General features: G+C 34.3%; 1 protein-coding gene across 2 annotated transcripts in view; it reads right to left on the bottom strand.

Annotated features, from left to right (window-relative positions):
- Positions 1-21,384, bottom strand: part of FoxP (forkhead box transcription factor P) — a 131,181-nt gene that overhangs the window by 23,288 nt on the left and 86,509 nt on the right. The window contains exons 3-10 of one of the 2 annotated variants that reach the window (XM_085954402.1): positions 17,420-17,511; positions 16,251-16,332; positions 13,711-14,061; positions 12,750-12,864; positions 12,300-12,410; positions 12,057-12,198; positions 2,603-2,883; positions 2,154-2,252 (exon numbers count right to left, since the gene is read on the bottom strand). In XM_085954402.1, coding sequence (XP_085810528.1) covers positions 2,154-2,252; positions 2,603-2,883; positions 12,057-12,198; positions 12,300-12,410; positions 12,750-12,864; positions 13,711-14,061; positions 16,251-16,332; positions 17,420-17,511 — 1,273 coding nt within the window. Of the gene's footprint in view, positions 1-2,135; positions 2,253-2,602; positions 2,884-12,056; positions 12,199-12,299; positions 12,411-12,749; positions 12,865-13,710; positions 14,062-16,250; positions 16,333-17,419; positions 17,512-21,384 lie in introns of both variants that reach the window. The other variant, XM_085954400.1, reaches the window with a different exon arrangement.

Genomic DNA, 21,384 nt, shown 5'->3' on the forward strand with positions numbered 1-21,384 from the left:
ATGATGTTTACAATAATACGGTAATAACATATTATTTTATTAAATGTCAATTTCTAAGATGAGTAACGAGAAGAATCTTAATGACATATAAGTACGTCTCTTCTACAAAGTCTACAGATTATTCAGGTTTAGCTCGCAAAGATACCCCGAATTCTTAATTTTTGGCTTTCACACAGCACCCGGGCCTTTAAATGGCATAACGCACATACGATAAATTAATTCATTCTTTTGCTATGTCTTAACAAAATAATGTTTCATGTACGTAAAAAGTTAATTTTAAAGCTTATGTTTATAATTTGTATAAAGAAGTATTCTCTCCTTATTGGGGTGGGTTGGGTTATCACTATGTGCCGGTGGTGGAGACTAAATTATATCAATGGTGATAAGTCCTTTCTATGAGATTATCCCTTCTAACAATAATCCTTGCTTTGAATTGTATGAAAAAATCATAACACTTCTCAACTTATTGCCAATGGCATATTATGCATTTTCAGATGCTGATGTGAAAAAAGAGGATTATGCTCATGCAAAATGTGGACTATTTTACTCTTTTCAAACCCACTGATGACTTGATTTCGAGTTTATGTCTAATACATTTATTTATAAAAAAAAAACACAATTTTATATTGTCTGCGAGCTTTTAAAACTTAACCTAATTATTGAAAGTAGTATCATATCTAATGTTATTTTTACCGGTTAATCAAGGTATTGTCTTCGTTCCTTCTCGTAATTTTTAAATGTAGAATACATTTTATTGACATGACCTAACCTCGAAAAGTCATAACGCGGAGTCATTTTACAAACGATATTAAATTTATTTTTTGGTGTGGTCGTGGAGTTACAGAAAGATTAATGTGTCGAATGGAAAGTGTTTTTTTTTTAACTTATGATACACTGAATTTCTGGTACATAAATAATATACATGGTGGTAACCCAATTTTATAAACAAAGAATACAAAAAAACACTGCAAAAGTATATCATGAAGTGATTTGGATTTTTAAATCTAAATAATTATTAATTTCCATTCACACATTTCAATATTAAAAGCAATTCATGATTTATGAATATTTACCTGAATTAATATTAATAATAAAAATTGGAAAAGTGAAAATGCAATAATATTCTTTTCTACAATCTTATTCAATTGCACTTTTCCATATGAATTTGGGTAAGCAAAAAATAATAAAAACAAAATGTCTACAAGGTATTTCATTTTGCGAACCCAAGTGGCAGAAGAAGAAATTCCACTCTTTACCTTGCTGCACATCTAGTCCGGCTCTTTCGAGCATGTACGGAAGACCTGCAGGACCACAACCAGCTGTTAACGTCCACAGTCAAAAGTCACACAGAAGAAGTAAATATAGGAAGGTATTATATAAAGTGAAGTTAAAATCAGAACACTATTTTATCATAGCCATGCCCCATAATGGTTAACTTTGCAATAACTTTCGAATACGGCTTAGTTCACAAATTGTTCAAAAAATGGTTACCATCTTTGTAATTTAAATCAAAGTAATAAAGGTAATAACTTTAATTCCAAGATGGTATGTATTACGATTGTTCTAAATTTAGTTTTGTCATCCTTGTATTTGTTAAGGAACTATTATTTATTCAAAACTGAATATACACACACTTTAAAAATATGTAGCATTCTTCATTCAACAGAACTTTGAAAAAATTCTCAGAAAAATAAATAGGTATATCAGAGAATTTTTTTAACAGAGTCAGATTCAAGCACACCTCTTTCTAAAATATACTTAGAGCAATCCTGATACCATGTATGAATCATAGTTGGTAATGGTATTTGCCTTGATTTAAATTATAAAGATGGTAGCCATGTGGGAAACATCTGAAATTGAATTGTTATTAAGATATATCTGCATAGATGGTTACTGGGGTTGGTAAATTAGTAGACTGAGCCCTCAGCCCATAATTTTTTCTATAGTGTTAAGTTAAGGCTTTTCCAAGTTATGTATTTTTAATAATATCAATGTAAGGAAATATTATTAGTAGGTATGCATGTCGATCATGTTTTTGGGATTTAGCCAAAACAAAAATTGTAATTGATAGAATATAATAATTATTGTTAGATAGTATGTAAAGTTAGGAAGGTACACATAATAACGTGACGTACTAAGGGAATGTGGCTGACCTCCCGCTATTGAGACGCCCGTCTTGTCGCTCACGCGCCGCCGGATCGGGCCCGCGGGGGACGGAGCTCTCGAAGAGCCCCCTCCCGACACTCCAGCACCTGTTGATTACATAAAAAGATATTGAAGAAAAACCTTTGGGGTTATGGAGTTTAAGATGAAAGACTGGTAGTTGTTGAGTGGATTGCATCCCTACAATTAGCAAAAGTCACCGCAAGCCACTGGTATCATCTACCTATTTAATTTATACTAGGAGTTTTTTTCTAATTTTTTTCATTTAATCGATGAGTTACAATAAATGACGTGATGGGCCATCTGTTGTGAACCATTTAGATACCTAAGTATCAGTAATATGTCAAACTAAACTAGGAATCTTGCATTTCATTCACAACCAGAGTCTGAAAAGGTGATACAGGGAAAGTATGTGTGATGACGTATACAGGAAACAAACCTGGAAGTTGTTGCTTGGCAACCACCCCCATGGGAGGCACTCCTCCATGCTGCGGCTGCTGCGCTGGTGGAGGAAGTGGTGGTAGGGCTTGAGCCATGGGCTGAGGAGGAGGGGCGGGACGCTCCTCTCTCTCGGCCCTCGCGGCGTGCAGATGGCGTGTCATGGCGCGCAGTCTGTCGCGCTCGCGTCGGAGCTGGAGTTCTAACTGGGCCACCACTTGCTGCTGGACTCGCGCTTGCGCGGCTGAGCGGTCATCGAGAGCGTGAGCCCCTGATAAGTGCCTGGTAGCAGAACAAAAATATTAGCAGGATCCTAGGATTAATCATGAACAATCCTCATACTGAAGTTGTTATATCACTGTTATAATAGGTAGTACATATGTCGAAGAATGAATAAGATTTTATTTAAATAAATGGTTTCGTTATTATATGCGAAAATATATTATATATACCCTACTTAGTTATATATTAATGCAGCACCCAAAATATTTTTGTTAATTTGACTATCGTGAAAAGAAAGGTTGTTCATTACTGCTTTATAACATATAAGGTCGGTCTTCTAATAGTTAATTTTTTTATACAGAAGCCTCCAAAAGAAGGATCGGTCTATGGACAATTTCTTCTAGATACATATCTAATATAAACATAAAGAATAATTATTGAATCTTGATAGTCCAGATGAAATAATTAATTATTACGGTATTTACGTAACTACTGTCAGTTAGACTTCCCATTCCGGCTCTAGGGATGACAAGATGTAATAATAATAGTCTAAAAATATATTTTTTACATATTATACTATCTATTTATTTATTTATTACTACATATATGAATACAAGCAGGGCTCGAAATGGACCGGAACTCACCGGAGCGCCGTTCCTGTTCGTGAAATCGGTAAAATTATCGCTCCGTCTCGTGGAATAAATAATTTGACCATCTGAGCTGGATAGGCCATATAATAGAAATCTAACACACTTATTTTTATGAAAAAAAGCACATAAACTTTGATAACTTTAATATGTAAAAATCTTCAGAAAACTGTCGAGCGCTCCGGTTCGTAAAATTTTCCATTTCGAGCGCTGATCACAAGTGAATATCATTGAATCTAATTTTATGCGAGGTAATCGAGGTAAAGTTATAAAGCGTACCTACCTATACTCTTATTTACCCATTCGATAAACAGTAAAACAATCAATTACCTACAGAGAATATATTTTATGATTACTCAAATAATGCCCGTTACTGGATTCGATCTTTTAATTTTTCATTTGGTAGGTATACATAACAAGGGAACAGTAATGAATGATGAATATAAATAGGTAGGTATACACTTGAAGATATGTTTTATTTTTTAAAACTCGATTGCCAGATCATGTTTATTCAATAATATAATACATAGCATAATGGTAATTGTTTATTTTTAATATTATATTATACTGTCTCTGAAACAATAATTTTACTGTATTCATTTGAAAATATATCTAACAACCCTATTCGCATTTCAAAATAATGTTTGTATGTACGGTTTTGGATTGATTCAAAACATACCATTCATTCATATTGTTATGGAAATTACCTATTATTTCTCTAAATTCCGCAAAACACCTTTAATGTGCGTACCATTGATTATAAATTAAATATAATTTTACGAGGCATAGATTGCCTTTTCAAAACAAATTCAACAAGCCATTAAAATAGCCGAGAATATGCTACATATTATTATGAATACATACAATAATTTAAAATTAGATAATATTATACGCTATTGTTGAAATTGCACAAAAGCGAATGGGCCAATAGACAAAAGGCGGGAAAACAACAAAACAAGACGATTGGTACAACTGCTGCGAAATTTTCGGTGAATATGCAGTGTTCCCAACACTGTGAACCTTGGTGAAAATAAATAGTGTTTATGATATTAAGAACTGACATCAAAAGGACGTATAAACCAGTGGCGAAGGGTGGAGGTAGGCTGTTGAGATCCGACATAAATAGTGCACGCTAAACTTTGTCAGCCATATTTGTTTTCATTGAACTAAATTTACAATTTACAGATGGTGTTGGTTAGTTTTTTTTTATAGCTCAATTGAACACTGCAAAAACCAACCCATGATAGATAATAGTAAAAAAATAATCAAATATCTAAAAGTATGCAATTAAATCACACGTAATTTTGGATATTTTATAGATCCAATAATATTTTTATCTACTGTGGTTTGGTAAGACAGGGATTAATGAATTTTAAAAAACTAACCACCAAAATATGTAATATGTATTCAATTCGATGAAAACAAGTGAGGCTGGATGAAAAATTGTGCACTATTTTGTCGAATCACCCATTACATACCAAAACTATTATGGTTTTGGTTAGGCAAGGTTTAATTGATTTTTAAAAATTGACCAACAATATCTGTACATTATTGTAATCTTAGTTCAATACAAACATGATGATAATAACAAAATGATAAAGTTTAATGTCGGATCTGGTAAACCTACCTCCACCCTTCGCCACTGGTATAAATTTGTCCATGATGTAGAAAACAAACTTTTCTACTACTGCGGCTGAAAAAAAGGACTCTTGGTTTAGAGGTGAGTTGGAAATACTGTCACCAGTATGTGTACTCAAGTATCGGATGAAACTACCCATAATAGTACGTGTGGCCCAATAAACTTGTTACAAAAAACTTGTGATGAATCGCGAGTCCCTGGCTAGTTGGTAGAGTTTCAATACTATTGATATTAAATGCGCGCCAGCGAGATAGTACTTGAATACAATTATATTTTAATTTATTAGTCTATGCATGGGAATAACGTCATCATCTTATATATGAACAATATGTCATAAATTCTCTGTAGCAGCATATTGTTCCCGAAATGTGGTGAGGTGACTGAGGTGACACAGTTTACAATAAAGAAAAATCATTGTTATTCATTTCATGTTAACAAGAATATTATAACATAACATAAAAACAACCCATAAATTTAAAATGTGTTTAAAATTTTATAATAAATGGGACATTTCGAAAAGCCCAGCTCAGTGTATTTTTAGCGATATATTGAAGCCGATATTTCAAATACTAATATGGAGTTAAGTTTTAGTTCCAGTTTAGTATGAGACTTATGTCGCATACGCACGCCAAACGCTCTATATAGTATTCCAAATACTAGTTATTTCAATTCCAAATACTAATATTTTGGAACTGGTTTTGATACTAAGTATTTTTTTATACTGGTAGTAAGTATACCTAGTCTTCAAAATCGACCAGTTTTTCCACCTCTACTGCACGTCATTTCGCATTGCGAATTCACCTGTAGCATACCTCACTATTTTCGCCTACATATACATATGTGATAACCGCAAAATTTCAACACAATTTTATGTTAGTTTACTATCGATGAAATTCTTTTTTATTAAATGACACTATGACGATACATTGCCACAGTAATGATGCGTGAAATTGAGAAGCGTTGGGTAAGAGATGAATCATCAAATTTAATGGTCTCATAATAATAATAATATGGAATGTCATTTTTCACTTCTTATACATTACATCACCACAGTGACGTCCCGTGTGGGTAGGCAGATTGAGCGTCGCTTAGGGGCGGCAGTTACTCAGTTACTCGAAGGGAGAAATCGAGGAGAATCTTGGTATATCGCTCATGAGAAAGCAATACCTCGTATGCCACATGACACTTTTTGTGGATGAGATGAAGAAATATCTATATTCTCTATGATTCCATCAAATTTATCACGTATTTTTCGTATTCTACGATTAATCTTAATTTCTTAATAGTGATATACAAAAAATGAAGAATTTTATGCCTTGATAGTGACTAGAGAGAGTTTTCTTCATCTCATGTTATGTGGCATACGAGGTATTGTTTTCTCATGAGCGATATATAGAAATAGCTACCTAAACTGAGTATTTTATAACAAAAATATATTTCATTCAAAAAAATCTGTTCACTGGTTGGAAACAAAATGCATTAATTAACGTAAAACGTTTACATGGGCTGTATTTTTTTAGTCGGGTTCGTGATGTCTAGTTTACTTCCGTTTCCCTTCGACGTCCATGGTGACCAGAAACGACACGAACACGGATGATAAAAAATATTGTATACAAAAATGGGGCGGCATTATGGCGCTGCCCAGGGGCGGCATTTTATCTAGGGATGTCACTGCATCACCATGTATGATCGACTATTTTAGTTTTTATGAGACATTTATGTTGGCGCTACTACTTGCTCAATCTATAAGGTATCATTGTGTCCAAACATATTGAAAAACCAAATTTAATTTAATGTGAATTTGCCAGACCCAGGATTCGAACCCGGAACCAACGATGTTATAAACCGACACGTTACCGCTCGGTCATAACGGGCGTTCGCGTATTACTCATGTTAATGGATTCATCAGAAAATCGTAGATATTTCCAAAACCTAACATGACCTTACAAAACTGCCAAGCGAAAAGCGTGCCAGCGCATCTATTCTATATAACTCTATGTAACAATAAGTGCTAATACTTCGATACAAACCTACCCTAGATACCTACCGTAGCGACCGAAAGCAGTCTTGTGTATAGAATAGATACGCAGATATGCAAACAAGTGATAGGAAAATTATTTCACCAATCTCCCATTTATTATAAGTATTAAATTAATATAAACTCTTTGGTAGATTCGTAGCAGGTACTTTGACCGATTAAATTGATTGAACGTGTGTAAACCGTAACTATACGGCCTGAGTGAACAGCGTTCGGCGGGGCGTGAGTGGCGTGAGCTCGTGAGCAACACAAACGTATGTATAACCGTATAAACGTATAACAAAAAAAAGACATTGTCTACGAAGATTTCACACACGGTTATACGTTTGAATTGCGCACGCCCCGCCGAACGCTGTCCACTCAGGCCGTACACTAAGAAATAAAAGAAGGTAGATAGGTACCTACCTATCTAAAATCAACTATTACACTTTTCAATGTTAGGTAAGGCGTCTTATTATAAATGGATAATGCGACGAACGACCACAATATTCTGATGATTTGTAACGAAGAGGATAGGGGGGGGGGGGGGGAGTTGTACACATTGTGACGACACCAGCGCTCGAAATGGAAAAGTTTACGAACCGAAGCGCACGATAGTTTTCTGAAGAACAATACATAGTTAGCATAGTTAGAAGACATAGATATCATTTTTTTTGTTTTCATAAAAATAAGTATATTAGATTTTCTATTATATGGCCTTAGACGTCTTAATATTAGACGGTCAAATTATTTTTTCCACGAGACGGAGCGATAGTTTTACCGATTTCAGGAACAGGAACGGCGCTCCGGTGCGCTCCGGTCCATTTTGAGCCCTGGACGACACAAAACAAACTAAACATTAACTGAAGAAGAATTCTGAGAATAAAAATATTCCATGATAACATTATAAGTTCCTACTGAAATCGATCATTTTTAATGAATTTGTTTTTTCTCGAATGGGGGGAGTCAAAAATACATAAAATCGTGTGATATAATTTATGGACGACCCCTAAGTATCAAATGATCTTTACGATTTTATATTACCTACGATAGCTAGTGCCTGATAGGTTAAAGTTTCTAAAACATAGGTAGGCACATGCCACATAAGCTAATTGATATTTTCTTTAAGAAAGGAAAAGCTCGATTGGTTTGCGACGCAAAAAGAAAATTTTCTTCATTTGTTATTCCGCAGCATAATGGACGACCGAAACTTTTTCTCAATTAAAAATTCGAAGTTTTCGTTATGAGAGGAAAATCTTTTAATAAAAATATCGATTTAAAAACGCTATTGAAATAAGATTTGTAAAATAACTAATGGCTTCGTTAGGAATGAGGAACGTTTTTAAATTATTCAAAATTTACTGTTTCATAAATTATCACATTTTTTTATAATATAACAGACTTATTTATATCTATTATATTTTATTTAGAATCTGTGGAAATTTGTGTGGAACAGTCTGAAAGGAATGGCTGATGTTTTGTTTAGCGGAAAAACAAACAGTAAATTGTGAAATATGTATACATTTTGTTTGGTTTCTTTGAATCCGTTCACATTATTTAATTTAAGAACGCTTCGGTCCTCGCATGGACGCTGGAATTTCATTTGTGGGAATGTACGAAATTTCGAGAACAACATTATTAAAACGGGTGGCATTGTCAAATATATTAATAATTTATAGACAATTTTATTATTTGGATTCCGCATTTTGGTATACCTGCTTACTATAGTTTTTCCCATAGAGGTATTAAATAGTATTTTCCCTTGCCAAACAATTTATAAAGTTAAATAATACCTCCTGTGTCATTGTAGGTATTTTCCCTATTGTGATATTCTAGACACCATAGAATTAACATTTCACTAGTTACGAGACGGGTTTGTGGTTCAAGCTCCGCTGTCTGGATCGAATGATCATGTTGTTTTTTCAATCAATAACAATACGTGTAGATATCAAGGGCATGGATATTCGTAAATTGTTATCTGCGAATCCTGGTAAAAATGTGTAAAGATGCATCTTTTGAGATACCTACCGATACTCGTTTGAAAAAATATCGGAAAGAAGATAGTTCCAAGGCCTGAACCTAGGGGCGGCAGGTTATATAAAAGTATGGTGAAGCAGGCAAGTATGGGGGAAAAGTATGGTGAGGCAGGCTGGTAATCAATTTTCAGCAAGATTTACACATTAACATTATATCATATGATTACGTTATAATGGACCAAAGTAAATCCTCCGTGATGCCCTGCATTTTTTTTATCGGGTCGCTATTTCTCGTAAGTTGTCGGCTATTGTTGGCCTGCTTCATTCAGTTGTATGAGAAAGCCGATTACTTGGCCCTCTTTATATTTAATACCTCTATGGCCTGAACAAAAACAAACCAAAAGTGCGAGAGAGAAAGCATTGGACACGCTTATATTCTCCGCAATATGCGTTCGAGTAAGATAGAATTTCTACGGCTGAATTAAATATTTTTTGTAAACGTTGCCCGTAATGAATATTAATTTGAATGATTACATTCATTTAAAAACTGCGAGCACGTGTCGCTGAAATTTATTGTTTTTGTGTTAAATATAAAGTTAGTGGTAATTATTTATAGTTAATTTAGTTGAAATTTTGTTTAAATATTAGGTTCTGTTTAAATTTGGTAGCCACACTGAGAAGCAACATGATGGTATAACGTTTAATAATAATAATAATATTGAGGTTCTACTGTGTTATACGCAATAAATACGGCTTTATATAGTTGAAAAATACACACTATCTTTATATTATTACTCTGAGATTATATTAGTTATATGGATTGCGGAAAATTTTCAAAAATTAAGCTCAATAAATGCAAAATAGAGACACTTAAAATCACAGAATCTCGGGGAAACTGCCCTCTTGCCACCCCCTGATATGACCCAATCTAAAGGTACATAATATCATATTTTATTAACAATAAAATGCATTTTTCATCACATTTTTTTGGATATAGTAAATTTATTATCACCGATGATACAAGCGGGAATATAATTAGATTTTATGTAAGAAAGTCTTATACCTATATACATACACCTGTAATACTGACAACTAAGAAGCTAATTTGTTTTTATGAAAAAAAATCGAATAGCCATGTAGGTAAATAAGTAATATGAATTAAGAAATTTAAAGATTCAGACATGCAGATACGAGTACGAGTTGGAAAGGGTCTACACAAACATCGTTTTGAAGAGGATCAATAAATTTAATATTATATTCCGAAATACAATATTTTTGCGTAAATATTTATTTCCATGGATAGGTAGATAGAGTGTTTTACAACGAAAATTATGGGCGTGTTTCAGCATTGTGTACCGCCTACCTCCACAGAACACCCGCCCACCTTAAAAATTCAATTTTACTTTTTGGCTTGTTTAAATATTGGGGAGAAAACGCTAGACGAAAACATTTTAATTAAAAATGCTTTGGCGACATTTTCTCTTACTTAACACCTGCTAATAACGAAAGCAATGGCACACAGCAGCTAGACATTACCATAAAGGTACGCACCTCACCTAAGAGTTTTAATACATTTAAGCAACGTATATTATTCATTAGGTACCTGTCTACCTTTTACCTAACATGTTGATTTAACTTTTTTTAGAAACTTTAAAAATATTTGCATAATACACCTAGAATCAGAATAGGTAATGGAATCTACATAATTATTAATATCTATTATGTTGCTACCCCTAAGAGTTCGATTTCTTTCATTGTTTACCGGATTATAATGTGAGCTCAAGCGATTTTAACGATGGCAAGATAAGATAAGATGGAAGGGACAGTTGACAATATTAAAGAAAAGTATTCCTTGGACGAACGAATATATTATAATATTGTCATACACGGAAAATGAAATATCTACATAATAATGTACTAATGTACAATGAGTTTCATACCAGATGAAGTTAAAGAGGAGTAGTTTTAAAGCATTTATTTTGTATCCTATCATGTGATTTCTCCTCTTTTTTCGGCTCTAAAGAATCGAGAAATATATGGAATATTTGATTTTCGAGAATTCAAGACAAGTTTATTGATTTATCGAGATACGAGATAGAAAGAAATATTTGTTTCCCCCTAAAAATCGTCTAGGTTTCGAAGAAGTCAAGACCATTTCATTTCCTTTCGTAACATTTTTATCCGCTCAGAATCAAATTCAAATGCTTTTATAATATACTATATTGTTTTTTGTATTCATATTTTTTAGGTTCTTAAATTCTCAAGAACCTCATTTACAATTTCTTGAGAAACGAAAATCTCGTAATTTCATAAAAAGTATTTTTTTATTATTTCTCGAGAACTTTCTCGACCACAACCGCGTAAGTGAAAGATATTACGAGAAAATTTCATAGACAGATTATTGAAAAATACATCTTGAAAAGAGACAATATCAAAACAGAACCTACTTCGTTGATAGATAGAAAATAAAATGTCACCCAAACTTAAGTAAACTCTAAAGCCTTCTAACAATAGATCACTGTTTTACTGATTATCTCACAGTAGTCAATAAATATACATATACGTTCAGAACAATTAGAGAATACATTATAAAGAAGAATCCTATTAGAAAAGGCGTGTAGAAGACAATAATCACATAAATCCAACTTTCTACGAGGAACGGACCATCGATGAAGAAGAAAAAGTACAGACTACAAAGCTACATTATATAGTTTCAAAACTATTTAATGTTTATTCTAGTTACTTTAGGATGAAATCAATAGATAAACGGAAGGTAGTAACGACATGGACATTATAGTGAATTGTCCTTCTAATAATAATTCTATTGAATAATGAGAGTAGTTTGAAAACATTTGTATCTATCTGTTTAACAACGTACCATACCTATCATAATAATATTTGAAATAAAAATAATAATTATAGGTAACTATTTATAAGATAATAATATCACTTACTTGAGGAATGCCTGGAAGTCATCACAAAGTGCTTCACATCCTGGCCACTTGCACACTCCGTGTCCAAACAGCGGGTGAGCCACTTCATCATCAGAAACAATCTCTTGGCCACCGGGACCGAAGACCATAGACGATAAGAGACCTGTTAAACCAACAATAATAATTTTACACAGCCCAAGAGAGCAATTCGACAGAGTACCGAATATAATTATTAATATAATCGTAGGCAATAAAAAAACTTACCATGGGCCGGTGCAGGAGGAGGTCTTGGGAGTCCATGGAGAAGGTATTGTCGCTGGGCAGCTTGCAACTGCTGCACCAGTTGTTGTTGAGCTCCGAGTTGTTGTAATGATCCTATGGATGAAATAAATAATTACCTAAATAAGTGACGAAAGACAACATTGACAGAATTTAATTTTTCGCCTATTATAATTACGAAGGCGTGTACTAAAAATGTTGACCTAATTAACTGGAACTAATTAAAATACAAATAAAACATTATTGAATCTAATGTTGGGTTTCCTAGCGTTGATTTTGAAACAAGCTTGCGATGAATTTCATTGTTATGCAGCCTGAATCAAGTTAAAATATAGTTAATCTTCAAAATACATAACCACGATGAAACCAAAAACATTATAATGCAAATTAAAAATCAATTATTGTGGAAACTCACGAACGAACGTATATCGTTACCTGGTCCGTCAGGAGGGGCGTGAAGGGCATGGCCTTGAAGTAAACTTAACTGCAGCTGGTCTTGGAGTCGCTGAGCTGCCTGTTCCATCTGCCGTTTGCTCAACTCGGAAGATATCTACGAAAACAATATTGCGTGTGTTAGTTATCAACAAGGCCATTTATAGCCAGGCCGCGGGATGAGTTTGCGAGGTTCGATTATAGTCATAGTTACTGCTTCTACTTCGAATGCAATGCAGTAAACTATTGCGAGTTGTCAATAAATAAATAGTTTCGATTGCACATTTCGTTCATACTAATTAGCGTGTACATTTTTTAAATATGAAATAATGCTCATTTCCTACAAACCGTTTACACCGTATAACATTAATTTGAAGTATAAGCAATAACTCTACGATCGAAATTTACAATTTTGTGCCATGGTCTGACTAAAGAGAGCCTTGGTTTTTTTAGTGTCACAAAATAAACTAATATCCCAATAATTGTGAAAAAGGGGAGGAGACATTGATACTTTGTGACTTGTCCATGGTTGCTTGCACAATTCACTTCTCACTTTGACAAGCCAAGTGAAGAAAGAATATTTGTAACACGTTTTCAAGCTAATGGATTTCCAAAATCGAGTTGACACGTGTTTTAAGATTTCTCATTGTCTCAGTTACTAATAAACTAAAGTATGTAATCAAACAAGTATTTTTGAATATTGTTTGGAGTCAGAAAATTACCTTCAACTGAACTCTTGATATTAAAAAAATATAAACATTCACGCAAGAGATTCATAAGTTTTGTTGATTCGCCAAAACAAGTATCATTTCATTTTATAATAAATCCTTCTATGACACAATTTCCACCATAAAAAAATATATGCCACAGTATCATTCGGTTTCTAAACTAACGTCAAACTGTATACAGCATTAATACCATAAATCCGTTTAATATTGAAATAAGAATATATACAATATCAAACCTGTTTATGCATATGATGTTGCTGTTGCAAAAACCGGTGCTTCATCAGCGCCTGCAGCTGAGCGGGCGCCAGAAGCGGTTGCTCCAACATCTGTTGGACAGCGAAGAGCTCCGCAGCCGCCGAAGCACTCGTCACTCCACTGGGGACCGAATTGTTCTGTTGCTGGCTTGGCGGTAAGGATTGAGCATCTCTACCTGAAGAGTGCTGGGTTGATTGAGGAGGCGTTGATGATGATGATGATAGTGGTGCAGGAGGGAGGGAGGAATTTGCTGTCGTCGAGGGAGGGGGAGGCGATTGGGAAGGAGATCGGCCGGCTAGACCGCCTATTGCTGGCGAAGGAGGACCTGATTCCTGTTGGAGATAGGCAAATAGATATAATTCTGGAATAAAGTACGGCAAAATAGACTGTCGTTGTTGTCTTATAATAACCTGTCTCAGCTGAAATGACGTAGGTTGTTAAAATAGAAATCCTGCATCCTGACATTCTAGTGGAAACTATTCATAGCGAGAGTCTTGGGAAGTTCTTTCTCGGATAAATCCATGGCAACGAACGACGCTCCAAGTTAATGACGCTACGCGCAGTGATTTCCAATTTAATTTTTTTTGGCGGAGCCGTTGAGATTTTTTTTAGAAACTTGAAGAACCCTTATTTGGCCGACGACCATTATAATATCGAGACAATGTGCCGCTTAGCAACCCTTTTAAGTACCTACACAAAAACGACGTTTATTACGATTTTTGGTTTCAAATTATACAGCGGAAATATTGATGGGATAGTTATTTTAACATACCTTTGTCCAAAGTTATTGAGCAAGCCAATAAATCATTTCTATGCTGTAACTATAACGTTATCGTACAAATGTATGCGCTTTGACAGAAATACAATAAAAAGTGCATAGTAGTCGATGACCTTCATTACTGGATTCCTCAATTTTGAAATAAAACTAAAAATACTTAATTTTTATAGGTCATGTTAAAGTGAGTTAAACCATTTTTTGGTCCATTATATCCCAAATGTGAATCCCCGCGGAGCATTAGTTGGGAATTACTGCGCTAGGGTATACGTCCGAGTGGGTGACGTTGACAAAAATATACGAATATGGTACAACACGTTGACAGAAAAAAAACTACATTTTCTGAAAATTTAAAAAATAGCTAGAATCTCAAAAAACTAAGCTACAACAATTATTATGAGCATTGCTTTCATGAAAATAAAGATTTAAAAATATTTGATTGATTCGCAACTAATAAATTGTGAAACAATTAATAATTTAATGTTTATTATTAATTAATATTTTACATTTATTTTATTAAGGCCATGCATTAGTTGAGGCACGGTCTAAAAAGATCGTCGCTAGGCGATGCGCGGATTGCGGGTGGCGGGTGAAAATGACGCCTGTCAAACGAAATATTAATTGTCATATAAATCCAACATACGTCCATTTTATGTTCTGTTTATTGTTCTATTAGTAACAATAATAATATATTCATTGACATGTTTTCTTTTTAAAGTAAATGGGTAACGTTTTTAGTCATCTTTACACGATTTTAGAATTAAATGACCCGTCGCCATCACGCAGCAAAGTGACGTGTTCCTCGGTCAACATTCTCTCAGTGAATGGCAGCGAGTCCAAAATTTCGTCGCCCGTACAGTTGAAAATTATTTGGCGTTTCACTGATGCGTCACCTTAATGAGAGACAAGTTTGAAAGGCCAGCGCCAGCATATTGATTTGCAAGCAAATCTGGTTTGTCAAAAAACGTTAGATTTAATGCCATATGCCAAATACATATTTTACGAAGTAGGTACTCAAAACCGTTTAGTCGACAATGGTCGTGGAAACGTGCCAGTTGGGAGAAGAAAATACATGTAGTATAATAACAGTAAAGTTATGTACCTACATATTATTATATTATTTATTGATACATTTTCATTGGGGACTAGCAATACACTGTGACTTCGTCCACGTGAACTACTGACGTAAGTAGTAGACAGAACGCAGAAATAGATTGATTCGAATCAATTCGAATAAGGCCATATTAAAACACAAGTCAGGAGGTAGTTTTAAAAAGTAGTCAACTTCAAAAGATTTTTTTTCACTGGTAATTGTAGACCACTCTTTTGAAGAGTGCTTGGCAATATGTAATTTCCAAAACTCGCCAAATTCAACATTAGATCGTTTAAATAAAACGAATCGCCTATTGAATATGAAACTAATATTTTATAGCAGATAAGTCCAGCAAGTTTATTTTCAAACAATATCAAATCCTACCAAATATTTCATAATGCCATTCACTATGAAGGAGATTAGAGATATACCGCGTTTGTTTTGTTGTTAATAAACACAAACGTTTTAAGAATAAGGAATGAAAATATCGCATTTTCTCTCTTTGACCAAAAGTGGATTTGACCTAATTTGAAAACTACCTCCCGAAGCGTAGACTACTGTAAGAATGGTTGCACTCTAAAATAATAATTCCGTAGCGGCCGTAGAGGTCACGTAGGTAGTGAGGTAGTGCTAGAAATGATTGGGGTATTTACCGGTAGATGGTGTGTCGGCGGCGATGGGCGGGCGTCAGGACGCTCCCGCGGGCGCCGCCGCCGCGGCTCGCCACCCGACCACCTGTCAACAAAATTATTCATCATCAACATAATTCATCTGCAGACTGATGTACATATGTATTAGATAGTTCCAAGAAATACCTCCACTACTCTGTTTCTATTTTACGCAAGCTCCCACCGGCGAAACAGTGTATACCAGTGTTCTTCAACCGGTGGCCCGCGGACCGGCGCCGGTCCGCAAGCATTTACTGCTGGTCCGCGAAAGCTTTCACCATGCTTTCAACTGACTATTGACTAATGACGCTTACACGATTCGGGGAATTTCTACTAGATGAAATGCCGTGTTCAGAAACGTACGTATGCAGTGCGCCGTATGACACTTCACCATGAAATGTTGTATCGGAAATAAATGGCCGTACATTAAAGACCGTCCAACCTATTTGGATCGTATAGTACTGACATACTATTGATGTCTAAATAAAACATGGTTCTTGGCGTTGTACACTTTACAGAAAGCCAGCAACAAACACATTTTGAGAATAGCCGATATACTGGATTATTTGTTAGGTTAAATTAGGTTTTCATTCTTAACTTCATGAATTTTTCCAAAATCAGCTATAAAAAATGAATTTATGTTCATATTGAATCTAATAAAATTGGAGACCGTATATTATACGGATATCTCTTTCCGATAAGAAAGCTCACGGCGAACTGTGCCACGATGAAATGTTTTACGTACAATTTACATGTAACTATGAAATGTTGGCCGCTGAATCAGCGTTGCCACGTATATTAAGAATTCAGTAGATCTACTTATAATATATTTGCCAATATACTGAATTTGCAACCATGTATATCAAATTTGCTTACAAATAATCAGCAGCAGATGTCGCACTAACCAAAAATTGCAATTTTATAACATACTATTTAATAAATCAAATTCTATCTACCTATGCTGGTTTTTATTTCTAGCTGATCCGCAAAATATTTCTCCTATATTCGCCGGGCCGCGGGTATTAAAATGTTGAATAACACTGGACTGTAAACAGTTATTATCGCGATAGTTTAAAATATACACTATTGATGCCAGCAAATTCATGCACATTATATAGGTGCTATTAAGCACTAACATATAGAAATAGTCATACCGATCGAGGCAGCGGTCCAGGTCTAATGATGGCTGAGGTCGTGCTGGTGCGCCAGGGGCGCGCAACTCAGGAGGCGGCTCCAGCGGCGTACCCTGCAACAATAAGAAAATAAGTTGAAAACATAAAACTACATATTATATCGTTTACGCTACTTACTAGTTACATTGTTAAACATGTTGGTATACATTTATAGTTACATGTCGCAGAAATACAGGATAAAAACCACAACTCTTCTTGGAATGTCCTAAAATCTGTACGGAAAGGGAAGAGCTGCTCAAGGCTATTTGGCCGATCGGACCATCCGAATTGGTCACCACAAAGGCCAATTTTGTTGCATTTAAAAAAATGCTGCGTCATATTAGCTTTTGTTACTACAATTTTTAATTTTGCCTCTCGTGCTCCTCTCTTCCATGGGTTAGTATTACTCTCAACTTAAAATCATGTAAATTCAGTCAAAGTACATTTGAGTGCATGGCGACCTCAGTCTTGGGTAACTGCTCCTGAGACATGCTCACTCGTAAAAAAACCATTCAAACGTAGGGTCCCGTGATATGCCCGATTAAGACCGAGTGTAGTGCGGGGCGGTGTGTTTGGTGGGGCCATTAACTTCAATGACTAACTAATTACTAAATCATTATTCCAGCCTAAAATTAACCTTATAAAATACGTTTATTTTTCAGTGACACTTTTAAGATGTTTCACGATGAGTGGCAGTAGCGAAGGGTGAAGGTAGGCTGTTAAAATATGCCATAAATAGTGCACATTAAACTTTTATTGAACTAAGACTACAGTTTACAGATGGTGTTGGTTAGTTTTTAAAAATCAATTAAACCCTACCTAAACCAAACTATAATAGTTTTGGTATATACTTTGGGCGATACGACAAAATTGTGCACACTTTTTCATTCATACTTATTTGTTTTCGTTGGTTTTAGAATACATGTATTAGACATATTGTTGGTACCTATAAAATATCAAAAGTTATGTATGATCTAATTGCATATTTTGAGATGTTTTATAGATAGACAAGTATTTTTGACTATTATTTATAATGGATTGGTTTGGCAGGGTTTAATTGAATTTTAAAAATTAACCAACATTGTGTGTAAGTAAAGTTGTACTCTTATTTCAATGAAAACAAATACATGATATGACTGACAAGGTTTAGTGTGCACTATGTATGGCGGATCTTAACAGCCTACCTCCACCCTTCGCCACTGATGGACGGAGTACATTCATTGTAAATGTAATTTTAAATCAATAGGTCTATATAAAAGTTAGCGCCTACGGCGGCTAAAGCTTCATTATTAACAAATAATTACAAGATAAAAAGAACTTTTTATATCCCTACCACGTTTTTAAATTTTCTGTTGAATCATATTAACTTGACAATTCTATGTATTAATAATTTAGGACAAATAAGGCAATTATTGTCAACAAATCATTTTTTTGCTATTTTGCAACAAACACACAAATATAGAACACTGAAATGTCATTTTGATTTCCATAGTAACGCACGTATATATTAATAATTTTGTTGCTAGGACCACCCCCTTAGCAACCAATAATAGTGGATTGGATTACGGATTTCTTCCGAAATAACTTTTCATACAAAACAGAATTAACTGAAAATGAATTCAATTCTACTTAAAGGTGGCTAAAAGTATTAAAAGAATGCATTGGCATCGTGTTCTGATATATTCTAAAAGTTTCAAATGTCTAGCTAGTCGGGAAGTTAGTTAAAAATCGATTGCAAGATTTGTATTGGATAAACAACCGCCGGACAAACAAGAATACGAGCTAAGAAAAACGTGGTAAAATATGCTAAACGTTAACTTTTATAATTTTCTCAAACCTTTTTGGGTGACAAAGGAATGGCTACTAATAATAATATAGACAAGCCGATAAAAAAGATTTTTATATTGTAAATATATTTACATGTTACATGTATATGACACGTCGCTTGAAAAAGAGATAATCTCTGGACAGTGGTGCCTAAGAGGTAGAGAAGTTCGAAAAGTATACCTAAATGCAGTTGGGTATAATATGATAATACACTTATGTGGAACTAGGTGGCAGCGCAACGCTGAGAATAGCACAATCAGTCTGGAAAGGCATTCGTCGATGAAGTAGGTAGCGAGAGAACGTCCACCCCAAAATCTGTAGTGTAAGAAGTTTATTTGGCTTCAGACCGTGAGGAGTGGACCTAATAGTTAATTAATTGAATGGTTAACAATTATTTATCGTGAAAATCTGTTAAGAAATCTCTTCAACAGCCGGTTAAGATAATTGTAATATTTATTAAAAAAAAAAATATTATTTTACAAAATAACTAGATACGTAATTTTCTTGAAAGATACAGAAGGAAAGCAGAGAAATATGGGTTTTTAATTAATAAAAATTAGATCTGTAGAAATGTTTGCTGTACACAGTAATTACTGAAAGCATGAATGTTTAGCAAACTACATTAAAACAGCATTTAAATCGGTTACAACATTTAAGTATTAATGACATTCAATATTTTGATTGAATTTTTAGATATCAATGTAAGACAAATAAATTTGACTGAAGTAATATTAGGTAACTCATAAGTAACACATCATATTGCATTATAAGCGACAGTTATCCCATAATGATTACCGTGGCAAAAATCGGTACTATAGGTATAATGTGACTTATTCAGTCACTGTTCAGAGTTTTGATATTATTACGTAATAAATCCACGAAATACATCTAATTTTCATTAAAACATAAGTCCCATACGTCAATATTTGTACAAGAGTTTATTTTATTAAATATTTAATTTAAACTTTAGAATATTATACTTATACTATATTAATTAAATTTAACATCACAACAATCGAAATGATTCGACTTCAATTATTATAGCAAATAAAATTGTTAACTGTTAATCATTAACTGATTTTTCATACAGGTAAACATTAATTTTAAAATATAAAACACCAGAAACACGAAAAATAATATTTTTGTGATACAATTTTATTGTTTAATTGATTTTTCCGACAAACGTTTTCTTCCAGTGTAAGTATATTATGTAGGTATATACTTATATGAATAGGATTTTTTTCACCCTTAAAAATTTCACGACCCCTATTTCAGAGTAGTTTGCACTATGTAGGGCCGAACTGGTAATAAAATGAAAAATAAAATAATGTCCTTTCTAAAGACATTGATGATTTTTATTAATAATTAGTATGATGTTATTTAATAATAATTATGACGCCAGTAACGCGCTACTCTATAATATGTCCAATGTTAGAAACGCGGACCCGGAAAATTTAAAAGTTTTTCAATGTGTATTTTGTGCTAGTTTATAATATGTTCCATGTTCGAAACCCGGACCCGGAAAATTTAGAAGTTTTTTCAATGTGTATTTTGACCAAGAGTATCGACCAAATAAAATTCTCATAAAAAAAATCTTCACTATATGGAATGTCATAATATGATCCTCTTATGATCGACCATGGTGATGATCTAATTAGGCATTTTCATCGATACCTACTACAACCCAATTTGAGTCTTCTTTATTCCCCTTTGTTTACCACGAGCTCCCTCCACACCTCCTAGCATCAAGGATGGCATGCCTCTTTCAAATATTTAAATTTTAATATTGTTGTAAGTGGATACATATTATTACGTATTATACATTATTATAACGCAGTAGAACGATAATGGCGAACCTGCCGGTAAAAAAACGAACTAGTCATTTTGAGGTTAACCGATTTTCAATATTCTTCTTCCACGGCGCTACATCCCGGGGTGGGATTTGGCCTCCTCCACAACCGCTCTCCACTCACTCCGTTCTCTCGCCACACTTCTCCAGTTACCGGGTCTTCCTATATAAATCCAGTCCTCTTCTACGGCGTCAGCCCATCTCCTTCTTGGTCAGCCTCTGGGTCTCTTCCGTTGGGGTAGCCACTTCATCATGATCCTTGGCGCTCTAA

This window comes from Rhyacophila brunnea, unplaced genomic scaffold (genome assembly GCF_057557595.1).
Source record: "Rhyacophila brunnea isolate RB1 unplaced genomic scaffold, BYU_Rbru_1.0 scaffold_4, whole genome shotgun sequence".
NCBI classification, from domain to species: Eukaryota; Metazoa; Arthropoda; class Insecta; order Trichoptera; family Rhyacophilidae; genus Rhyacophila; species Rhyacophila brunnea.